Source organism: Eumetopias jubatus, unplaced genomic scaffold (genome assembly GCF_037043125.1).
Source record: "Eumetopias jubatus isolate StellerSeaLion01/CBP00866 unplaced genomic scaffold, mEumJub1_p1.0 scaffold_14, whole genome shotgun sequence".
Lineage (NCBI taxonomy): Eukaryota > Metazoa > Chordata > Mammalia > Carnivora > Otariidae > Eumetopias > Eumetopias jubatus.
This window is the reverse complement of record NW_028274820.1, coordinates 67,620,432-67,640,332: the sequence shown is the minus strand read 5'-3', so window position 1 is coordinate 67,640,332 and position 19,901 is coordinate 67,620,432. Positions and strand designations below refer to the sequence as shown.

Sequence of the window (19,901 nt, the reverse complement as noted above, 5' to 3'; positions counted from 1 at the left end):
ATGTACTGAAATTCCTGAATCAACCCAGAGAACGTCAGCGCTGCCAGTATAGTTTGATTCCAGCTGTATGTGAAGAAGAGGCCACACTGCTTCAAGGGTACGTGAGCTTTCATGACCTTCACAGCTGTGCAGGCCCCCTTTTCCCATGTGGATCCGTAAAAACATTCACTGACTCTACCATACAGTGCACCTGCCCCCAGGCTTCTATGGCTGGAAATTACAGGAGAATCTGCCTTGTCCCATGAGTTGTACCACCCATCTGATGATTACTCACTTGTTACTGCAGACCAGCCTCCAAGGGACAAACTAGCGGGTTTGGGTTCACTTTTTCTAGACCCCCAGACTAGAGGAGCAATACCAGAGCTCAGTATTACAGACAGAAGGGACTGGGTTTGAATTTCAGTTCTCCATATTATTGCTTGTGTGGCTTCAGGAAACTCACTTAAGTACACCTCAGTTTCCTCATCTATAAAATGGGAATATGACCATACCTACCTCACGGAGCTGTGCGAAGGCCTAAATGAACAAATAATATAAGTGCCTAACAGAGTGTCCACAGTAAAATGAGTATTCAATGAATACAATTTTCATGGAAGAGATACATTACAGGTGGTAACAGGGATAGAGTGAGGATGGTCATTCATGTCATGATAGGAGTTGAAATCTAGGCCCTGTACAGTCTGAACCTTGCACAGGCCAGCCAACCAGGAGGAGCCTCAGGAATGAGCAGGGATACCAGCAGGTGATTAAATGGGGCTTTCTAGGGGGATAGGTAGGTCTCAAAGAATCCTTTTTACTTCTTCTCATCACTCACCCAATTCCTTAATCTTTGGGGTAGTCTCCTTTTGGAGATAGATATATATCATTTTCTTGCATCTACTAGAAAGTTTACTCATTCATGCTTAGGAAATATCTTCAGACCTGAATATCCAAAGAATTTAGGATGATGTTAACATAATGCCAAGTAAACAGAAAACCCATTAAGGAGAGTTCTAGGATGAAGTCATTCCCGTCCCTGTGATGGTGCCGACGACCTCTGGCTGCACAGGAAGACTTCTCCATGATTTCAGTCAATCAGCCTATCATACTGATAGTGTTGAATTGAACTCACTAACTTTAATTATTTTCTTAATTTTAATTATTCAGGTGCATCTTCCCAAAACCTGGAGAGATTTCTAGAAACGTAAGTGAAAGAGGGATATATGAAGTTGTTTTTAGATTGGGTTTCTCGTTGTGAAGAAAGAAGGGAAACCCTCAGTTGTCACCCTGTAATCACTTGTACCGAGCACCAATACCTTGCTAGTCACTCCCAAACACTGGAACATTATCACTTCTTGGGCCAGTGGACATGGGAAGTGATTAATTTGCATATGTCCTTGAAGAAGGATCATAAAAATGCGTACAAAGAGGGTCAAACTTAAGTACAGCCAAAGTAGCTGAAAAAGGGCAAAAAAAAAAAAATATTTCATTTTCCTACTTTATGTGCTCATTTTGAGCTTAAAATTCAGAAACAAGGCCCAGGGTGCCCAGAATGGAAACCTTGGGAAACCCTGGAATTTCGAAAGTTCGATACAGAAGCTCAGCCATCAGAATGTCCTACAAATCTGGACAGAAGGAAGCCAGTAACACTTGAGGACAAACGCTGTGAAAAATCCTAAGAAGATGGTACCGTGTGCGCCTCCTGGAGACTTCAATCCGCTCTTTTCAATTCTATGCATTTATGTGGTCTTTCCCTCATGGGGAAGTAATTTACAGATTATACAGAAGAAGGGGGAAATGGGAAGAGTGATTCTGAAATGAAAGAAAAATAGCAAAAAGTTACCAAAGTGGGAGACATACAAAGATCCTTTCACGGGCCTAGGCTGTGACATTGGCTGTGACAAAGTTCAGTTTCTGAGGGCTTGCCATTCACAGTCCATCTCTGGCTTCTCAGTTTGTCTAGGAACCAACTGTTGGACCATCCAGCCATCGTCATATACGCCATGATTGGAAATGATGTCTGCAAGGGGTGAGTTATGGAGAAAGAAGGTTTTGAAGATGCTTGGGCTCTGGGGTCCCCCTCTTCTCTCCTCCACTCCACTGTTACACTAGTCTGCTGTTGAGTTGAATTTCTCTGTCTTAGCAAGTCCTAGACACATATGAAATTGATAGAACCAATGCGTGAAGCTGAAAGACCCTTCAAAAAATATCTGATCCATTAATTCTCTGCTCTGATTCCCAACAAATGGGTATGTCACGATACAAGTTCTCAGTTGTATCACAAGATACATGCTGCTACTAAGCAAGAATCCAAGACTGAATATCATGGCCTTTTAAGTAAAATAAAGCCGAATTATAGCTACCCCATAAGAATAGGTTCCTCACTCACATTCTGATGTGGTAGAGACAGCATAGGCTCAGAGCATTCGCAAACAAACTGTGTATAATTTACAGCCAAACCTACTTATGTCCATGGCCCATAGTATGAAAACAGTTTTGCTAACCAGCTAATATAGGTAGTGATTTCAAAATGTTGAATGCCTTAGTCTCCCATAACATTTTGGAAGGTTTCTCAAAAATTGTGTGTACCCCTAAGAATATGCTGCACATGTGAATTCCATCTGTCCTGTGATTGTGGCCAAAAAGAAAGAAAAAAAAAAAAAGGTGAGATCAGATCTAGAACAACTCCCCACTAGCCACCCACCCACCATTTTTGAAAACAGAAAAGTAAAGCCAAGAGAGATTATGTGACTTGCCTGATTAATCGATTAATGGCAGAGATGGCCTCCAACCCAAGTGATACCAGAAGTAGGTCATCCTACTCACTGCCCATCCTTTGCTTTCACTCACCAAGCTTTCTAGGCCTGCGCTAAAAACCCAGTTCAATAGGGCGCCTGGGTGGCCCAGATGGTTAAGCGTCTGCCTTCGGCTCAGGTCATGATCCCGGGGTCCTGGGATCGAGTCCCGCATCGGGCTCCCTGCTCCTTGGGAGCCTGCTTCTCCCTCTGCCTCTCTCCCTCTCTCTCTCTGTCTCTCATGAATAAATAAATAAAAAGTTTAAAAAAAAAAAAACCCAGTTCAATATTAGTTAAGTGTGTTTGCTCTCACCAGCACCTCCATGAGGTAGGAGAGCCCTGGAACTCTCACAGTGAAGGAGGTGTAGACCTAATTAGTGAAGTGAGTTCAGGTCAGGAGATACCATGCTGCGATGAAGAGATGCTGATGTGCTAGACCCCGCCTTGGCACCCCCTGGGGTGGTTTACCACCCTCCCCAGAACCCCAAGGCTCCCAAGGCCCCACACTGGGGTCCCCAGCCCCAACTTCTGTGATGAGCCACATGGAACTCGCTGGTAAATAACAAACACCCCCCAAACTCTCCATGAACCAATAGTCACACCACTCCCTAAATCGTCTCATCCCCACAGCAGCCTTAAGAGGAAAGCATGATTGCCCCTATTTTATAGATGAAGAAACAGGTTCGGCAAGGTTAAGGAACTCGCTTATGTTGCTATGAGTAGCAAGGTTGAGAGGCAGACCAGGTTCTCTGATGAGGTTCTGTGCTCTTTCCATAGTCCACACCTGCCTTAACCGCTTTCTTTTAGGCAATCACTTTTTTAAACATATGTATTGACCACCACCATTGATGTGCCAAATGCTGTGCCAGGCTCTGGGACATAATGGCAAAGAGCCCACAGTGCCTGACCGCAAGGAGCTTAGGGAAGGAGAAGCACTGAGCTTCAGCCTCAGCCCCATCACAAAACAGAATGAACCTATGTCACAACGGCCAATGCCCCTCCAGCCTCTGGATCATGTTCCCCCGGAGGGGACACAGAGCAAACTGGGGACAGTGAGCCCAGAACACCTGCAGAAAGAGGCTTTGACTCCAAGAGCCCAAACCCCTGCAACTGCATTTTCCAGCAGAACCTGCTTACTCAGAGGCCCTTCCAGCCCAGGCTTGCTTTTCCTTTTCCAAGGAGCCAAAGGGCAGGCAGACGTCAGCCAGAGACCATGCCAGTCTCTCCCCCAGCCAGGGATCTGGGCAGAGGAGCAGCAAGCATTTGGGGGAAAGAACAGGGTTGGCAGTGTGGGATGTCCCTGCAGTGCCCACTTTGCAATGTCCTGTGGTGGGGTTAGAAAAATAAGGACAGATGGCAGCTATACCTCCCCATCTGCCAGCTCGTCAAGGTGGAGTAGACAACCCAAAATGAGCAAAGCAATCTCATAAAAAGCTCAAGCCAGCAACGAGTTGCATAATAAGTCCGTCCTGGAACAAGTTTGGGGATATTTGCTTGACTTTTTTCTTTCCTTTTTTTATGATGACGCTAGCATTTACTGAAATAATGCAGCCATGTGCTTCTCTCTCAATTCTCCAAACTCACGCAGTTACGCAACAAATACGTGCTAAGTGAATGAAGGTCATGATTGGAAGATAGCTTTTTAATGTCTGGAATTTAAGAAGAAAGGTAACATAGACAAACACAGCTTTCCCCTGTGACTCCACTCAGTCTGGCCAAAGCTAACCCAGCTTCCCTAGCTTTTCCTATCACTCCCCTTGAAAGCTCTGGAATGTCTGCGATACAAAAGGAGAAAAATGCCTGGGAATAGGGCAAATTTGAGTGAGCTACAGCAGCAGAACCTTGAGTAGCAGGGGCGGCCTGGGAAAGGGAAATGGCTGTAAGGGCCTCAAATCATAAACCCTTCCTCCACCCCTCAACATGACATCCCTGAGAAGAATGTCGAAATTGCCAGAAGTGAGATAGAATTATAAAACATCTAATGCTAGCCACGTATATTGACATGGTTCCATTTTTTTATAGTGGACCTAGACAAAATTAATTGTACATTTTTCACCTAATGAAAAGAGCCAGGACCACCCTACAAGTGTTGTCTGTGTCCCCCAGCACCCAAGCATTTCTTTTCTGCAATGCCAATGCTTCCGATGTCACTAGGACAGCCGATCAGCACTGCATTAAGAGGAAACCAGCAGGGGTAACTGGGTGATGGACATTAAGGAGGGCACGTGATGTAATAAGCACTGGGTGTTATGTAAGACTGATGAATCACTGACCTCTACGTCTGAAACCAATAACCTATGTTAATTAATTGAATTTAAATTTTAAAAAACTTTTTTTTTTTTAAATAAAAAAGAGGAAACCAGCCAATGTGCTGATAGGTCACTGGCCCTAAGGAGACTGCACTGGCAGGAAACAATCCATTCCATCCAATCAAGTGGTAGAAAAACCAGCAGGGAAGGGAATGCCCAGAGGAGTTCTTTTCCCAGCCTCCTCAGTCGAGGCAGGGGTGGCCAAGGGAAGGATAAGGAGGTTCCCAACCAGCCAGCATGTTTCCAGGTCACCCCCATTTTCAGGGACCTAGGACCTCTATGCATGGGGTAATGTGGGCCTAGTGCATCCCTAGCTCTTCCCCAGTCTGTGTCAAGAAGCCTCCTGGTGGGGGGCAGCGGGGGAGGACAGCGATGTGATTACAGCTGGCTGGCCTGAGGAAAGGGCTCCCTGTGGTTGCCTGGCTGCTGAGAGAACTCAAATGCTAGCTTGAGTGAGGGCTGAGCACTCAGTCGGGACACATCTCTGGGCTTCAGCTCTACTTCTGGGAAATATTTTCCACAGAGGCTGTTTGCCTTCTTCCTTAAGAGGGGGCACATCTCTCTGGCCTCAACCAGGTGAAATCTGGCTCAAATAGTTGCCAGGGTAATGAAAGGATCACAGCCAGCCCTGCACCCAAGTCACGAGGCTCACTTTCATGATCAGACACAATCCATCAGGATGAGGGGGACAGGCTCTGAGCCACCCAAGGGGCGAGGCTCTTTCTCTTTGGCCCGCCGCATGCTCCTGGCGTGTGAGAGCCCAGCCCGGGATGCCAATGCTCTCTCATCACATCCCCCAGGCTTGCCCTCTGTAAGCTCAGCACCCCTGACCCCTCACCTCTCCGTCTGAGTGACTGGTGTGAGCTCACCAGGGTGTGCGGAGGGATGTATTGCACTCGGGTGCGCAGGCAAAGTTGGGCTGGCAAAGTGGACCTGACACGGGTTCCAGCACACGTGGCCAGGAAAGGGTTAGACGCTTCCAGCTCAGCCCGTTCAATCTGCGGCGGACATCAGAGAAGGCTTAGGAGATGTTTCCCAAACCACTGGGACTCTGGTCTCCAAAATACTAGTGCCAAGTCTCCTCAGAAACCACCAGAGGAGGAGTACGCAGATCAAAATGGCATTGAGAATTTTTCAGGGACAAAGTCAGAAGGCACCTTCTATGGCATCCAGAAGGGGTGACCCACCACCTGTCACTTAGACCCATTTGCCCTTGCCTGAAGTAAGAATCAATATGGGGGCACCTGTCTAGCTTAATCAGTAAAACATGTGACTCTTGATCTTGGGGTCATAAGTTCAAGCCCCACGATGGGCCTAGAGCTTACTTTAAAAAAAAAAAATCAGTTAATTTTGCTATGCACATTAAAGTGTTTAACTGACAACGCACATGTGTAACTTACGTAGCTATGCATAATGGAGCAAAGATGACTAGAGAATGTTCCGCCAGCAACACCAAGGCTTCCATTTTGATTTCACTTAGTAATTAGCCATTTGGGTTATGCTTGCTTCAGTTCTGGGGTGCTCTTGCAAAAGCACAAATTAGCTCAGAATATTTGTTACCATCAGGGTTGTATCTCTAGCCAAAAAATAATCATTAAATAGGGAGTTTGGGACTTTTCTCCATCTTAACTCATCTTGGCTTTATGTGATTGGAGAGTCATAGCTCAGCATAATTGCTTTGTGCCAAAGCACTAGTGTATCAGCAGGAAAAGAAAAAAAAAAAACTGAAGCGCCAAAGCAAAAGTTAATAAGCAGTATGCGCTCGCCTTACCGATGATGGAAGATAGGGTATGGACACCAGCTTGCTTCCATTTCACCCCTGCTGTCACCCTACACACACAGTGAATATCAAACCTGGTTACTCTGGGTGGGTCCTCCTGGGCTGCGAAAACCCACAAAGCAGCCTGAATCTTCGTCACAAACTGGGATCATTCTAGCCCTTCTGCACATAATGCAAGTCAAGCCAAAGCCCCTACCCAGCCTTCGGTCCTTAGTAGGTAGGCAACCTAATCTCATATCCATCCTTATGAGAGCTTTTTATTCAGGTTAGGAGATTTTTACTCATAAAGTAGTATGATTTTTTCCAAGGTAACAAAAAACATGAATTTAGCATTCTGTCCTATACGCGGGGGGCGGGGCGGCGGGGTGGCGGGGGGTTGTAAAATCGGACATCTTTCCTTCTTTTCTTTTTTTTTTCAGGGCAGGGTGGGAGAGTCCTAAGCAAACCAATAGATAGAGTAGAAGGATGTACACCACCCACAACTAAGACCTTACTGGTAACCCCTAACATCAGCCTTGCTCTGCCTTCTCCTCTGTATGGGTACATACTGCTTGTCACAAATGAGCCAAAGTGATCTTTGCATCTGTGATCAGCCTGTCAACTCTGGATAGCAGCAATTTAGAAGGTGATTTTATTTGACTAAGTGGAATAGGTGGGGGACAAATGACATAAAATTACAATGCTTTCTGCTTCCATTAAAGCTTAGGTGGAGTCCGGTTTTTTCCTCCCTTACTTGAGAGAGAATAAAAATAATATGAGAATCTGTTTTATTTTTATTATTTTTCTGATTACAAAATAATATCTGTTGTGAAAAGTTCGAATAATGTAGGGTGTAGGAAGTGAGTTTCCCCATAATCACTCCCTACCACTCCCCCACCAGCCTGCTCCAAGCTAACCAATGGAGACAGTTTAATGTATTTGCGTCCAGATTTTTTCTTTGCAAATTCTGACTTACAGACTGATTAATATTCATTGAAATGAAATAACAGTATGCTTACTGCTCTGTAATTTGTTCTTTTCAATCAACAATACTTTTTAGCAGTCTTTTCCGTGCTAATACATACAAACTACTTCATTATTTTTTAATTTTTTTATTTTATTGAGATAAAATTTACATAATATAAAATTAACCATTTTAAAGTGAACAATTCAGTGGCACTTAGTAACTCAGAATGTTTTATAACTATCACCTGTACTAGTTACTTCTTTCTTTTTAGTGACCGTATAGCCTTCTACCTCATGGATTTACTAACATTTATACAACCGGGCTTTTGGCTTTCTCTAACTTTACACTATTTTTTTTAAGATTATTTATTTATTTATTTGACAGAGACACAGAGAGAGAGGGAACACAAGCAGGGGGAGTGGGAGAGGGAGAAGCAGGCTTCCCGCTGAGCAGGCAGCCAGATGCAGGGCTCAATCCCAGGACCCTGGGACCACGACCTGAGCCGAAGGCAGACGCTTAACGACTGAGCCACCCAGGTGCCCCTATTTAACACAATGTTGCAATACTTGTATGTACATCTTTGCAAATTTGTGGAAATGTTACTGTAAATTTCAAGGTCAAAAGTAAAGCCAACTTTAAAAGTTGATACTTTTTTTTTTTTGAGAGAGAGCGCGAGCTCGTGCACGCAAGGGGGAGGGGCAGAGGGAGAGAGAGAATCTCAAGCAGACTCCCACTGTGTGCGGAGCTCAACTCCAGGCTCAATCTCATGACCCTGAGATCACGACCTGAGCCAAAATCAAGAGTCAGATGCTTAACCAACTGAGCCACCCAGGAGCCCCAAATGTTGATACATTTTGAAAAATTCCCTCCAAAATGGCAGCATCAATGTCCATTTAGGAACTCCCTTCGAAGTGATAACAGTGGAGGGGCGCTTGGCTGCCTCAGTAGGTAGAGCATGTGACTCAGGGTTGTAAGTTCGAGCCCCATGTTGGGTATAGAGACTACTTAAAAATAAAATCTTAAAAAAGAAAAATTTAAAAAGGTGATAATAGTGGACATCCCTGGGGGCTTCTTTCTGTCCCTTCCTTCCATGTCACTTACGCCTCAGGTCCAGCCTGGGAGTAGTAGACTTACTTTCCCTGGTTTGGAATCTGTATTAAGTTCCCCATAGCTGCCTTAACAAAACACCACACACTGGGTGACTTCAAACAACTCTCACGGTTTTGGAGGTTAGAAGTCCAAACTCAAGGTGTCAGCAGGGCTATGCTTTTTCTGAGAGGTCTAGGAGAAAATCGTCTCTTGTTCTTTATGCTTCCGGGGGGCTCCTGGCAATCCTCAGAATTCCTCGGTTTCTAGCAACCTAATTCCAGTCTCTGTTTCCAGCTTCACATGGCTTTCTTTCCTGGGTGCGTGTCTGCGTGACACCTTCTCTTCTTGGAAGGACACTTGTTTTTTGATTTAGGGCCCTCTCTAATCCAGTATGACCTCATCTTTACATTTGCAAAAACCTTATTTCCAAATAAGGTCACATTCTGAGGGAAACTATTCAACCCACTATAGGATCATTGTGTAAATTTGGGATTTTAAGGACTCAAAATAGAAAACAACTTAGGATTCCATTTAGGTTAACAAAAGGCAGTTTAAAGAGTAGATGAAAATCTTAAAGAATTCTACAGTCTAGTCCCAGGTTAATGCAGGTTAGTATCTTAACTCAAACTTAATGTATTCCTAAAAGTGTGTAAATTCAAATTCAACGTAGGAAGGAAGGATGTAGTGTGGATACATACTGTCATTTTATTTCTCAGTAAAGTTGCATTTTCCTAACTGTGATATATATGAAAAGTTTCAAGACGAAGTTACAGATCTCAAAGGGTCTAACGAAGAATAAGTAATACCAGACCCCTCTGATTCTATTAACTGTGTGTATCAGTCAGGATAGGTAAGGACACGCTGCAGGAACAAACAGCCTCAAATCTTAGTAGCATAAAACAACAAACATTTACTCATACTACATTGTTGCCCAGGGATCACTGTGGGACTCTATTCCAGGACTCAGATTAGTGTAGCAGCTGCTATATAGAACATTGCCCAGACTCATGGCAGAGAGCATTCTAGAGGTTCTCATATCAACAAACATGACACATGTCACCTCTCACAACTGAAAGGCTAGATCAGTCTCATGGCCCACCCAATCACAAGAGAGTCAGGAAGCTTAACATATTTTGCAAATAACACCAATAACTACTACATTGTGTGTATGGGGCAGGGGGAGGAGAGGTAGGGGTGTTAATGTATGTGTATGCATTTATCCTTATCTACTAAGATATCTTCTGTTTCTTTCACCAACAGGAAAGTTGACCCAGTCGCAGCAATGACCACTCCTGAGAAATTATACTCCAGTATCATGCAGACTCTGAAGCATCTAAATTCCCACCTGCCAAATGGCAGCCATGTTGTTTTATACGGCTTACCGGATGGAACATTTCTCTGGGATAATTTGCACAACAGATATTATCCTCTTGGTATTAGTTTGAAGATACTTTTACTCCTTTTTTTAAAAGATTTTATTTATTCATTTGAAACAGAGAGATACAGGGAGAGAGAGCATGAGCATGAGCAGGGGGAAGGCAGAGGGAGAGGAGAAACAGACTCCCCACTGAGCTGGGAGCCAGATGTGGGACTCGATTCCAGGATCCCAGGATCATGACCTGAGCCGAAGGCAGACGCTTAACCCTCTGAGCCACCCAGGTGCCTCGATACTTTTACTCTTTAGCAATGTCAGTTATACATAGTTCGAATATATGTTGTTCAAACCATATAGGAATACACCTAAAATGCCACCATGGTGCATAGGTCAGAACTGGTGAAGGCAAGAGCCCTGAGGTACAGACCTAAAGGCCAGTATCCAAAGATGGTCAGAACCAGATCCAAAGTCAGAAAGGGCAGAAATTTTTAATGTAGAATTAGGACAAATTGAAGGGTAAGAATTTAAATCAGGAAACTCCTTTAATGAAAAGTGAGATCTAGACTAAGCGGATGAAGCTCAAGTCAAAGAGAAGGATTTCTCCAAACCTCAATGGTGAGTGCCTCTGGTGGCCAGAATTCTAAGAAATTCTGTGGACCCTGGTGGCAGTTAAAATTCTACACAACACATCCTCCAGGGGGCTTGCTTCCTACTTCTACACTCTCTTGGAGTCCTTGGCTCTGAAATGCTTTAAAGATCTCCAGAAACTTTCAATAGCATCTCTAGCATTCCAGATGCCTTCTAAACATTGTAAAAGTAATAGTAATTCACATCAGGAAGGGCTGGCCATGCTGATCCTTAAAATAATCCTGTTAATCCAATTAATGATATTTTTATTAATTTCATTTTATAGATGAAAAACCCAAGGCTCCAAATGTCGCATACCTTATTGTATATGTAATCTGGGTGGAGTAGGGCTCTCTCTCTCTGTTTGGGGGAGAATGTCCTTTCAAAAAATATTTATTATGTGCCAGGCCCTGTTCTAGGAACCACATACCCATCAGTGAACACAACAATCAAAAGTCCCTGCCAGCGTAGGCTTGTATCCCAGGAGTATGCCAGGGGTTGATAAGTGTGACTGAAAACATTAAGCACGGAAGGGGGATGGGAAGTGCTGGCCTCAGACGTCTCTGACAGGCAGCTACAATGAGGGCCTAGATACCCTCCCCTCAGCCTCATATCAACAACCCCTTGCCAGTCTCTTATTAAAGAGGTCGCCCCTTCCCTAGTATTGCCATAGCCTCCTCCTTAGACCAACTGCTGCAGAAGTGTGCTGGAGATCCAAGCCGTTTCCAATGAGTCAGATGAGCAATTCAAAGGGAGAAACCTGAAACTCCTTCCTCAGTGTCCACCTCAGGGGGTGGGGGTGGAGGTGGAGCGCTTTTCCTTGCCTTAAGAACTTTTCTGTACCTTTCCAGTCTCCTCTTCTCCTCCTGTAGTCCTTGCTTAAGCCAACCCCCACCCCTCCTAACACACGAAAAGAGCAGGTTCCCTTTAACCAGTTCTCAAAGGACTCTGGTCCCTTCACCCGGGGGACAAGAGTAAATACCCACTTTCTAGGCTTCCCACCAATAAGACTGAAGTCATTTTTCCTCTTCGGTTACCAAGTGCACCACAAATATCATTATCATCCCAGCAAAACGTTGTCCAGCCTCTCAAGAGGAAAGCGGATTCTTTCTGTTCCCACAGCTTTGACCGAGACCTTTAGAAATAAGAACACGGTCACACAGAGAACATGACTCCATTCTGGGCTTCCTTGAACACATGAAGCACAACCACATGGGCCAACAATGGCTCTTTGAGCTTTTGAGGTTGAAAATTTCAGTTCCCCCAACAAATGTTTTCAGATTCCCAGATTTCTCCCACACTAAGAAATGCCTGGGAAAAGGAAGTTGAGGACAAGAGAGATGTGCCTCCGTCTTACTCTGTCACATCAATGGGGACTTGGCTGTGGGTTTTCTGACTTCAAATCCCATTTTCTTTTTCCACGAACTCTGGTTAGATAACTCCATAAGTTCTCTCGGATATGCCACACAATTCACTTGACTCAACCACAGTAGGTAGTAATGACACCATACAATCTGGAAGGGAGCGAGGGAGGGAAAGAAGGTAACTGGGGAGACTCATCAATCACTTTGGTGGATTCTCTAGGCCAGCGGTTTTCATGTCACCCCTACTCATTATCACAACTGCAGAAGGGGTGCTACCAATATCTACTGGGTAGAATCCAGGGATGCTCCTAAACATCCTGCAATGCACAGGACAGCCCCCCACAACTAAGAATATCAGTAATGCCAAGGTTGAGAAACCCTGCTTTAGGCTTTGCCTTGTCCTCAAATGGCCTTTCAGCAGCCACCAGTCAGGCACTAGCATTTCACAGCACAAACGAGGAAGAACGAAAAGGTAGAACAAGTTTGTTCTATGTAAACAACGCTGGTTTGGGGGAGAAAAAAAAAATCCAATTAGAAAGAATGTTGAAACCATCTAAAATTTATTTAAGTTATTATTCATAGCCTAAATTATCCCTGCTGCCTGGTTGCCATGGGATATAAATTATAAATTCCTCAACGAAGCATCAGTACCCTTCCTAGACAGCCTGGGGAAGTAGGTGGGATTTACCCAGCTTCCTCATTTCTCCTTTGGCCGGCGCATAACTCACATAAGATGGGAGGCTTGAGGAGAGGGCTACTGCCCTGTATCTCAGTTCTGCTCTGGCTTCAAATACAGTCTTTGGACCTTCACTCCCATCAGACGTGAGCCAGCAGGAAAGCAGGTTAATGCCAGGTCAGTCTCCGGGTTTTGCTGCTCTTCGAGGTTAGGGTCGGTCTCATCTTAATCAATAGCCAAACACGGAGTCTGATTCCCAACGCACTATGCTAAGGATTGTATAAGCAAATAAATGGGGTTTTCCATTTATTTCTTTGAGCCGAGAAACATGGTGACGATACTCTCTAGACCTGACGTTAGCCACCCAGTGAGGATTAAGAGAGAGGTCAGGAAGCAGGAGTCAAGCAGAACCCCTGGGTCAGTGATACATTTTCTGCTGCCTCAGTAGGACAGGTAGGGACTCAGGCTGACCATTCACCCAAGAAAAGGTTAAATGCCACAGCATCAGATCATCAGGTAATGAAGGCCCAGGGCTAGAACAGATTTCTAGCTTATTCCTGCCAAGGAGGAGGGGGTGATAAATCCCTCCTGGCATCTCTTAACCATGTTTGAGTCACTACCCAGTCAAAGCCTGGCTGCCAAGGACTGCAACAGCTCCACAGTCTCCACCAGTAACTAAAATTCCTAGGAAGAATGTATAGTCTTTTTGAGGAATTACCAGAAACTAAGTCTCACACATTAAGATTCTACTTACATAGATCTTTTCAAGCTTGACCAGGGATAAGTCCTCTCAGGCACAGTTTATGAGAAAGGCAATCTTTCCATAAATATGTCTGAGAACCTATTATGTGCTTTGGGGATAAAGATGATACTAAAATGGTTTCCTTGTCCTCAAAAGGGAGAGAAAAGACAATTCCACTGGCCAAAATACTGTATAGATCCTGACAGTGAAATCACCTTATGCCACTGACACTGGTACAAGCCATAGGCATTCTGGGAGCTACCTGAGGGTTAGACTATAGTCAAAAAGTCCAGGATCGCTGGCTACAAATAAGTCTGCATGTAGGCCTTCCTTGAAAGGCCTCTGCCACAGAACATCAACAACTTAATATTTCCCCCATTACTCTTAAACTTGAAACCTAATATATTTTAAAGTACCTTGCACTATACCTCTTATTTTTTTTACTGGCTTACTCCCTGTCTGAATTCATGTGGTTTTACTAAGGTTTTATACTTTCAGGTGGTATTTCATGGAGGTGTGGCTGATCTTTGTTGGTACTAAGCTTTTATGGTGCCTAAAATTTCAATTGCAGTCCCAGCATTAAGTAAATGCCAAATACTCTGCCCTAAAGGACTAATAATGACTGAGACAGGAGCTGCTACTACAGCAAGTTGGGGTAGAACATGCCCTTTAATCTTTGGGGGGATATATGGCAGCCACTGGGCCAGCCCACTAGCTCCCCACCCCTTGTGTGTGCACACACATGTGCGCAAACACACACACACACACACACACACACTCTGATAGTTCCTCAGCCCTGATAATTCCAGTCCTCTTGCCCCTGCCCCATTTCTGACCAGATTCACTTTCTGACCAGAATGTTTCAGATACTGCCTCTTTATAGGTACGACATGTAGGTGGGATCAATCTGTATACCAGGGCTCCTCAATATGCAAAAATACCATTGAAAAGTAATACCTGAAAAGAAAACAGTGAATAACCAACTGACAGCACCAATAAGTGGAGAAAAGCATAAGAACTATTTTCCCTCCTCCCTTTCTTTAAACCATAAGCCAATAATAAGCACTCCCAACTGACCTTCCACACGGCCAGCTCCAGAGTCACCCTACCTTCCACAGCAGAAATCCCGGAGAGAAGGGAAACCAACTCATTACACCTTTCCCAGGTCCCTCCCAGCTGCAGCTAGCATGCCCTTATCCTATTCAACAGACCTACCTTCTCACCTAAGGATTTTTCCTATATCAACCTTGACTAATTAGAAGTGCCAGAAAAGCAAGAAGATGGGGAGAAAGAGAAGGACCGAGAGAAGACCCAGTAGGAGGACACACCTTGTGGTCTCATCCTAAGGTGTGCTGGGACCTCAGCAGTAGGACATTAGGGAGAGAGGAGTAAGCCAGGATGGACAAGGCTATGGCTGGACTTAGCCCCTAGAGGGGAGCCAGCAGATGAATCCCCAATATCCAGTAGCAGGACAAACTCTGGTCCCTCTGGATAGCAGAGCAAGTGGGAAAGGGGAGGGTGTGAGAGTGTTACTTGTAGTCAGGCCTTAGGTGCCACCACCTACAGGTTAAAAAGACTTCAGCCACTGGGCAAAGGAAAGAAAGAGAGGCCAGTTCTCAGGGACAGGGGATTCATCAGGGCCAAGCAAGTTGACAGGGCTCCAGCCAAGCTACCTAAGGTTTATTACCAGGCCCCAGCCCAACAACAACAAAAAAAAAACCAAGATGGCAGAGGGAAGGCTGCAGCTCAGGGGTAGTACCAACAGGGGGCAAGAGCCAAGTCATTGGGTGCAGAGGATGGAGGATGGGAGTGCAGGTAGGAGGTGTTAGTCACTGTAGCTTGCTAGGCTGAGATAGGGACACACACAGAAAGGTAAATTACGAAACATACACACGCACACACACGCACACAGTAGAGGGAAAGAAGCCTCAGTGGTGGAAAACAGGATCTTGGAGAAAGATGAGAGCTCAGGGTTCCATGTTGAGCATAAAATGAAAGCAAAGACAGAAGGTGGCTTGGGATTCATCCAAAATACGAAGATGCAGACACCTTTGAGAAAAGGGGAGGCCTTGTGTGTCATTGTGACTTTAATGGCGATAATAAGCCTGTGGTTTTCCAGTCTTGGGATTCACAGAGAGAATACAGATTTCCTCTATGACAAGAAAATTGAATCTATCTTTCAGTCTAACTGATCTGAGGTGTAAGTGAAAAATAAGACTGTGTTCCATCACTTTCAATCTTTCCCTTCATTCCGAAATAGGTCCTATTATTTTCCTTTATTTTTTCAAGTGTGAGAGAAGTATTAATGGATAAGACATCAGTCATTCACCATTGAGATTTGGGAGGGCCTGGGTTTTGTGTCTCAGCCACAGCATGAAAGTTGAGTTGCCTCCAGGGGTGGATAGGCTGGGAGGTAGGGGGAGAGGGGAGGTGTGTGAAAAGAGAGAAGAAATAACCCCCACAGATTCTGGGTCTACAACTGATATTTGGAAAGACTCTGGATGAATTCATATAGGGCACTTAACACTTTTATTCTTTTTTTTAAGTTTTATTTAATTTTTATAGTCATCTCTACCCCCAATGTGGGGCTCAAACTCACAATCCCGAGATCAAGAGTTGCATGCTCTTCCAACTGAGCCAGCCAGGCACCCACACCTTTATTCATATGTACCTCTTTAAGCCTGCACCAAAAGATAAATTAGAGCATATCTAGTAATTAGGGCTCAAATAAGATATGCACTGGGCTGTGAAGGGATAGGATGTGCTGTCTTCTCCCATTCAATGGCCACCCACGCACTTTTGGAGGCTTTCAGTCTACCAAACTGCAGGCAGCACATGGTCAGAACTTCAGACACCCAGAAAGTCCCAGCAGGTCCTCAGCATGGGATAATTGGGCAGACCTGAGTGTTACATAAAGTCAACAATGAGGGTTTGTCCAACTACCACCATGAATGCTCTCCATGGGAACTTGGCATCTCATACCCCTGCCTAGAGAAAGCCCCTGTTCTCCAAGTCCTTTGTTAGTGGTGTTCCAGCCTGTATGGGGCCTTTTTATCCTTCTACCTGGCGTCCAGATAAGGGCAGAAGCTCGAGATGGGCATAAACTCCTTAGAGCCCCTCCCCAGCTCGGTCGGATTTCTAGGACACTCAGAAAGAAGGAATGCTCAGGCATTCCTCAGGAGCAATGCGGAATGAAAACTCAGGGCAGGTCCCCACCCTTCTCAGGAAAGGCAGGGTGGTCCACAAGTGTCCCTAGTTGGCTGCTAGATCTGAATAAGTACAACATAACAGACCTCTTTGTCTTCCAGGCCAGCTAAATAAGGATGTGACCTATGCACATTTCTACTCCTTCCTGAACTGTCTCCAGGTGAGCCCACAATGACTTGTTCCAAGGCCACATTCCCTGTTACTGGTCTTGCTCCTGTGTAATCAAAGCGGTGTTTTCTTACTCTCAGGTCAGCCCCTGCCACAGTTGGATGTCCTCCAACAAGACGCTCCGGACTCTCACTTCAGAGGTAGGACTGTAGCAACTCCTTTGATAGCACATTTGATCTTTCTTTCCGGGTATTTACTGCAGCATTTCCACTGGGAAGGGGATTTGGGTAGGGCAGTGGCCTCCAAGCTGATGAATAAAAACATCAAACTGCCAGGGTGTTGGAGAAACCAAGAGAATGTGGGGTGCCCTGTCTCTCTCTTTCTGCCGCGCTCTGGGTCTGTGGCTCTGGCTGTGTCTCTCAGTCACTGTCTCTGTTGTGTGTCTTTCTCTCTTGTACACACACATATGTGGATACACATATACCCCTTTCAAAGCTGGTCCTAGGTGTATTTGTAGACATAGAGAGGAGTGAGCAAGGTTAGGCCCACAGATGACTGGCGTTCTCCCAAGGTACACAAGGACCAGGGGTTCCATAGCCTTCCTCTCTTCTCTGAGGGGACACATGGTTCACGTACTTCTTTCAGGGACAGTGAATAATCTCTTTGTAGGAGATTTATTGATTTCTTTTTTACAAAAGAAATATATTTCAATTAAAAAAAATTGGAGAATATGAAAAAGCTGAGACACAAAGAATAATAACAAAAATTACCACAAATCCCATCACCCAAGCCAATATGTGTGTATGTGTTTCCAATATTACTTTCATAGATATTTGGGGGATTTTGCCTACACAGTATCAGAGTACACATATTGTTTTGTGCCTTCCAATGTTCATAAGTTAGTCCTCCACATCATAATTTTGTCATCATTTTAAAGCATACGGCATATGAATGCACCGTGATTTATTTCACCCCTTAGTGTTGGACATAGAGGTTGTTTCCAATTTTTCGCTATGGAAAATAGCACTGTGATGAACCTGTGTATGTATATACATATTTCTTTCTATACTGTGTCTATTTCCTTCAGACAAATTCTTAATTATTGGGTCAAAGGGCTATGCCATGTATAAGGGTTTGATCCCTATTTCCAAATTGCTCTCTAGAAAGGTGAAACAAATTGACATTCTCAGTCACCTCTCCCATGGCAATATTCTATATTATCAAGATTATTCATCTTTTCTTTGCCAATCCCATGGGAAAGAAGTGGTATCTTATTACTTGAATTTTCACTGATTGATTCCTAATGAATGTATGTTCGTTAGCCTCTTGTGCATGACTAGAATTTCATGGGCAGAGCATTCCTCCGCTGATGGCTCCAAGTGAGGGTGGGGACTATCAGTTTCTTTGTTCTGCCTGAATTGTCTCACTAAAGTCTAGGTTTCATGGAATTCTCCCTGTTTCTTTTGTATTCAGAGAGCAAAACAACTCTCCAATACACTGAAAAAAATTGCAACCAGCCAGAAATTTACGAACTTTGATCTTTTCTACATGGACTTAGACTTCCAAGAAGGTAAGTTTTGTTTGGAGTAGGTATTGACACAAGACCAAAGTAGCAGCTACAGTTTAGAGCCTGACTGAGCAGAGCTTTTATAAGCCAACAGGCAGTAGATTGGGCAGGGTGGCTCCCGCACATTTGACACACTCACAGCTCTGAGTATTGAAGAAAGATAAAGTGTGAGACCTTTCAGGGATGGGGGAAGCTTACCATCACCTCATTTCACCATCATTTTAGAATCCCTGAAGCAATAGAGCCAATGACCAGTTGAAGACAGCTCTGGGCAGAGAGCCAGCAGATCAACGGAATCACCTACCTCATTCTTGCCAGTTGAGCAATGCCCTGCTTACCTGTGGGCTGAAGATGAGTGTGGCAGGAATGAGGGATAAGGCAGTGCCTCCCATATGAATGCTGACTGACCTAGGGGTCCAGTGGCAGAACAGATTCCCAGCCCCTACACATGATGTAACTTATCAGAGTCTTTAAGGGAGGGACCTTGGATTTGCCTGTGGCAAAGTGGACAACCCATCTTCCAGCTGGAAAGAATGTCACTATTTCTTTTCTAGCATTCTGTCCAAAGACAGGGGGTCACTGAGGAGTGGCCATGCAAAAATGGGGGTGATTATCGGAGCTCCTGATTTATCCTTTACATCTTGACTCTGAAAAATTGTTATTTGTTGACTTTAATCCTCCCAGTCTCATTTTCATTGCTAAGCACTTGTTATAGAAGAGAAAAGCCTTCTGTTGATTGACTGCCCTCTGAGATGACGCTAATAGAAAGCTTTACAGTGTATGCAAATGATGGGAGAGGTCTCATCCAGAGTTTATCATCTCTCTCTCCCTGCCACCCACACCCCCAGCCCCAGCATCTGGGATGAAGCAGATGGCCATCATGAATTACCAAATTTTACATTAGCTGACACGTAGTGCATTTCATACTCTCGTAGTTCAATCCTGAACAGCTTTTCAACAGGACTGATCTCCCTTAACTAGATATCCTGCCTAGGTGATACATAATTCTCTCCTGGGGAAAAACATTTTGATAAATAACCTCTCATTAAAATGCAGAGCTAAAGACTCATTAATGAATTCCTGGTGTAAACAAATGCAACACCAAGTGATCTGTGATGATCATCAACCTTGAATATAGATAAAGTTATTAAAAATATAATAATGTCTAACATTCACATGGGACTTTTCATTTTCCAAAGTAGTCTCTAGCTCTGTCATTTATTGTCTTTGGGAATGTAGGCAATTCCCCTAACATGTCTAAACTCTCCTTTCCAGACCTGGAAATGGGGCTGCCATATCTACAGAACAGATCTTTGTGATGATTGTATGGGGAAAAA

At 44.4% G+C, this 19,901-nt stretch overlaps 1 protein-coding gene across 2 annotated transcripts in view; it reads left to right on the top strand.

Moving 5' to 3' along the window:
• The window catches only part of AOAH (acyloxyacyl hydrolase), a 166,863-nt gene that overhangs the window by 132,725 nt on the left and 14,237 nt on the right, over nt 1–19,901 (top strand). For both annotated transcript variants that reach the window (XM_088018608.1, XM_088018607.1), the window contains 6 exons: nt 1,147–1,183; nt 1,934–2,008; nt 10,159–10,331; nt 16,991–17,049; nt 17,138–17,197; nt 18,471–18,567. In XM_088018608.1, the coding sequence (XP_087874734.1) occupies nt 1,147–1,183; nt 1,934–2,008; nt 10,159–10,331; nt 16,991–17,049; nt 17,138–17,197; nt 18,471–18,567 (501 nt within the window). The remainder of the gene's footprint in view (nt 1–1,146; nt 1,184–1,933; nt 2,009–10,158; nt 10,332–16,990; nt 17,050–17,137; nt 17,198–18,470; nt 18,568–19,901) is intronic.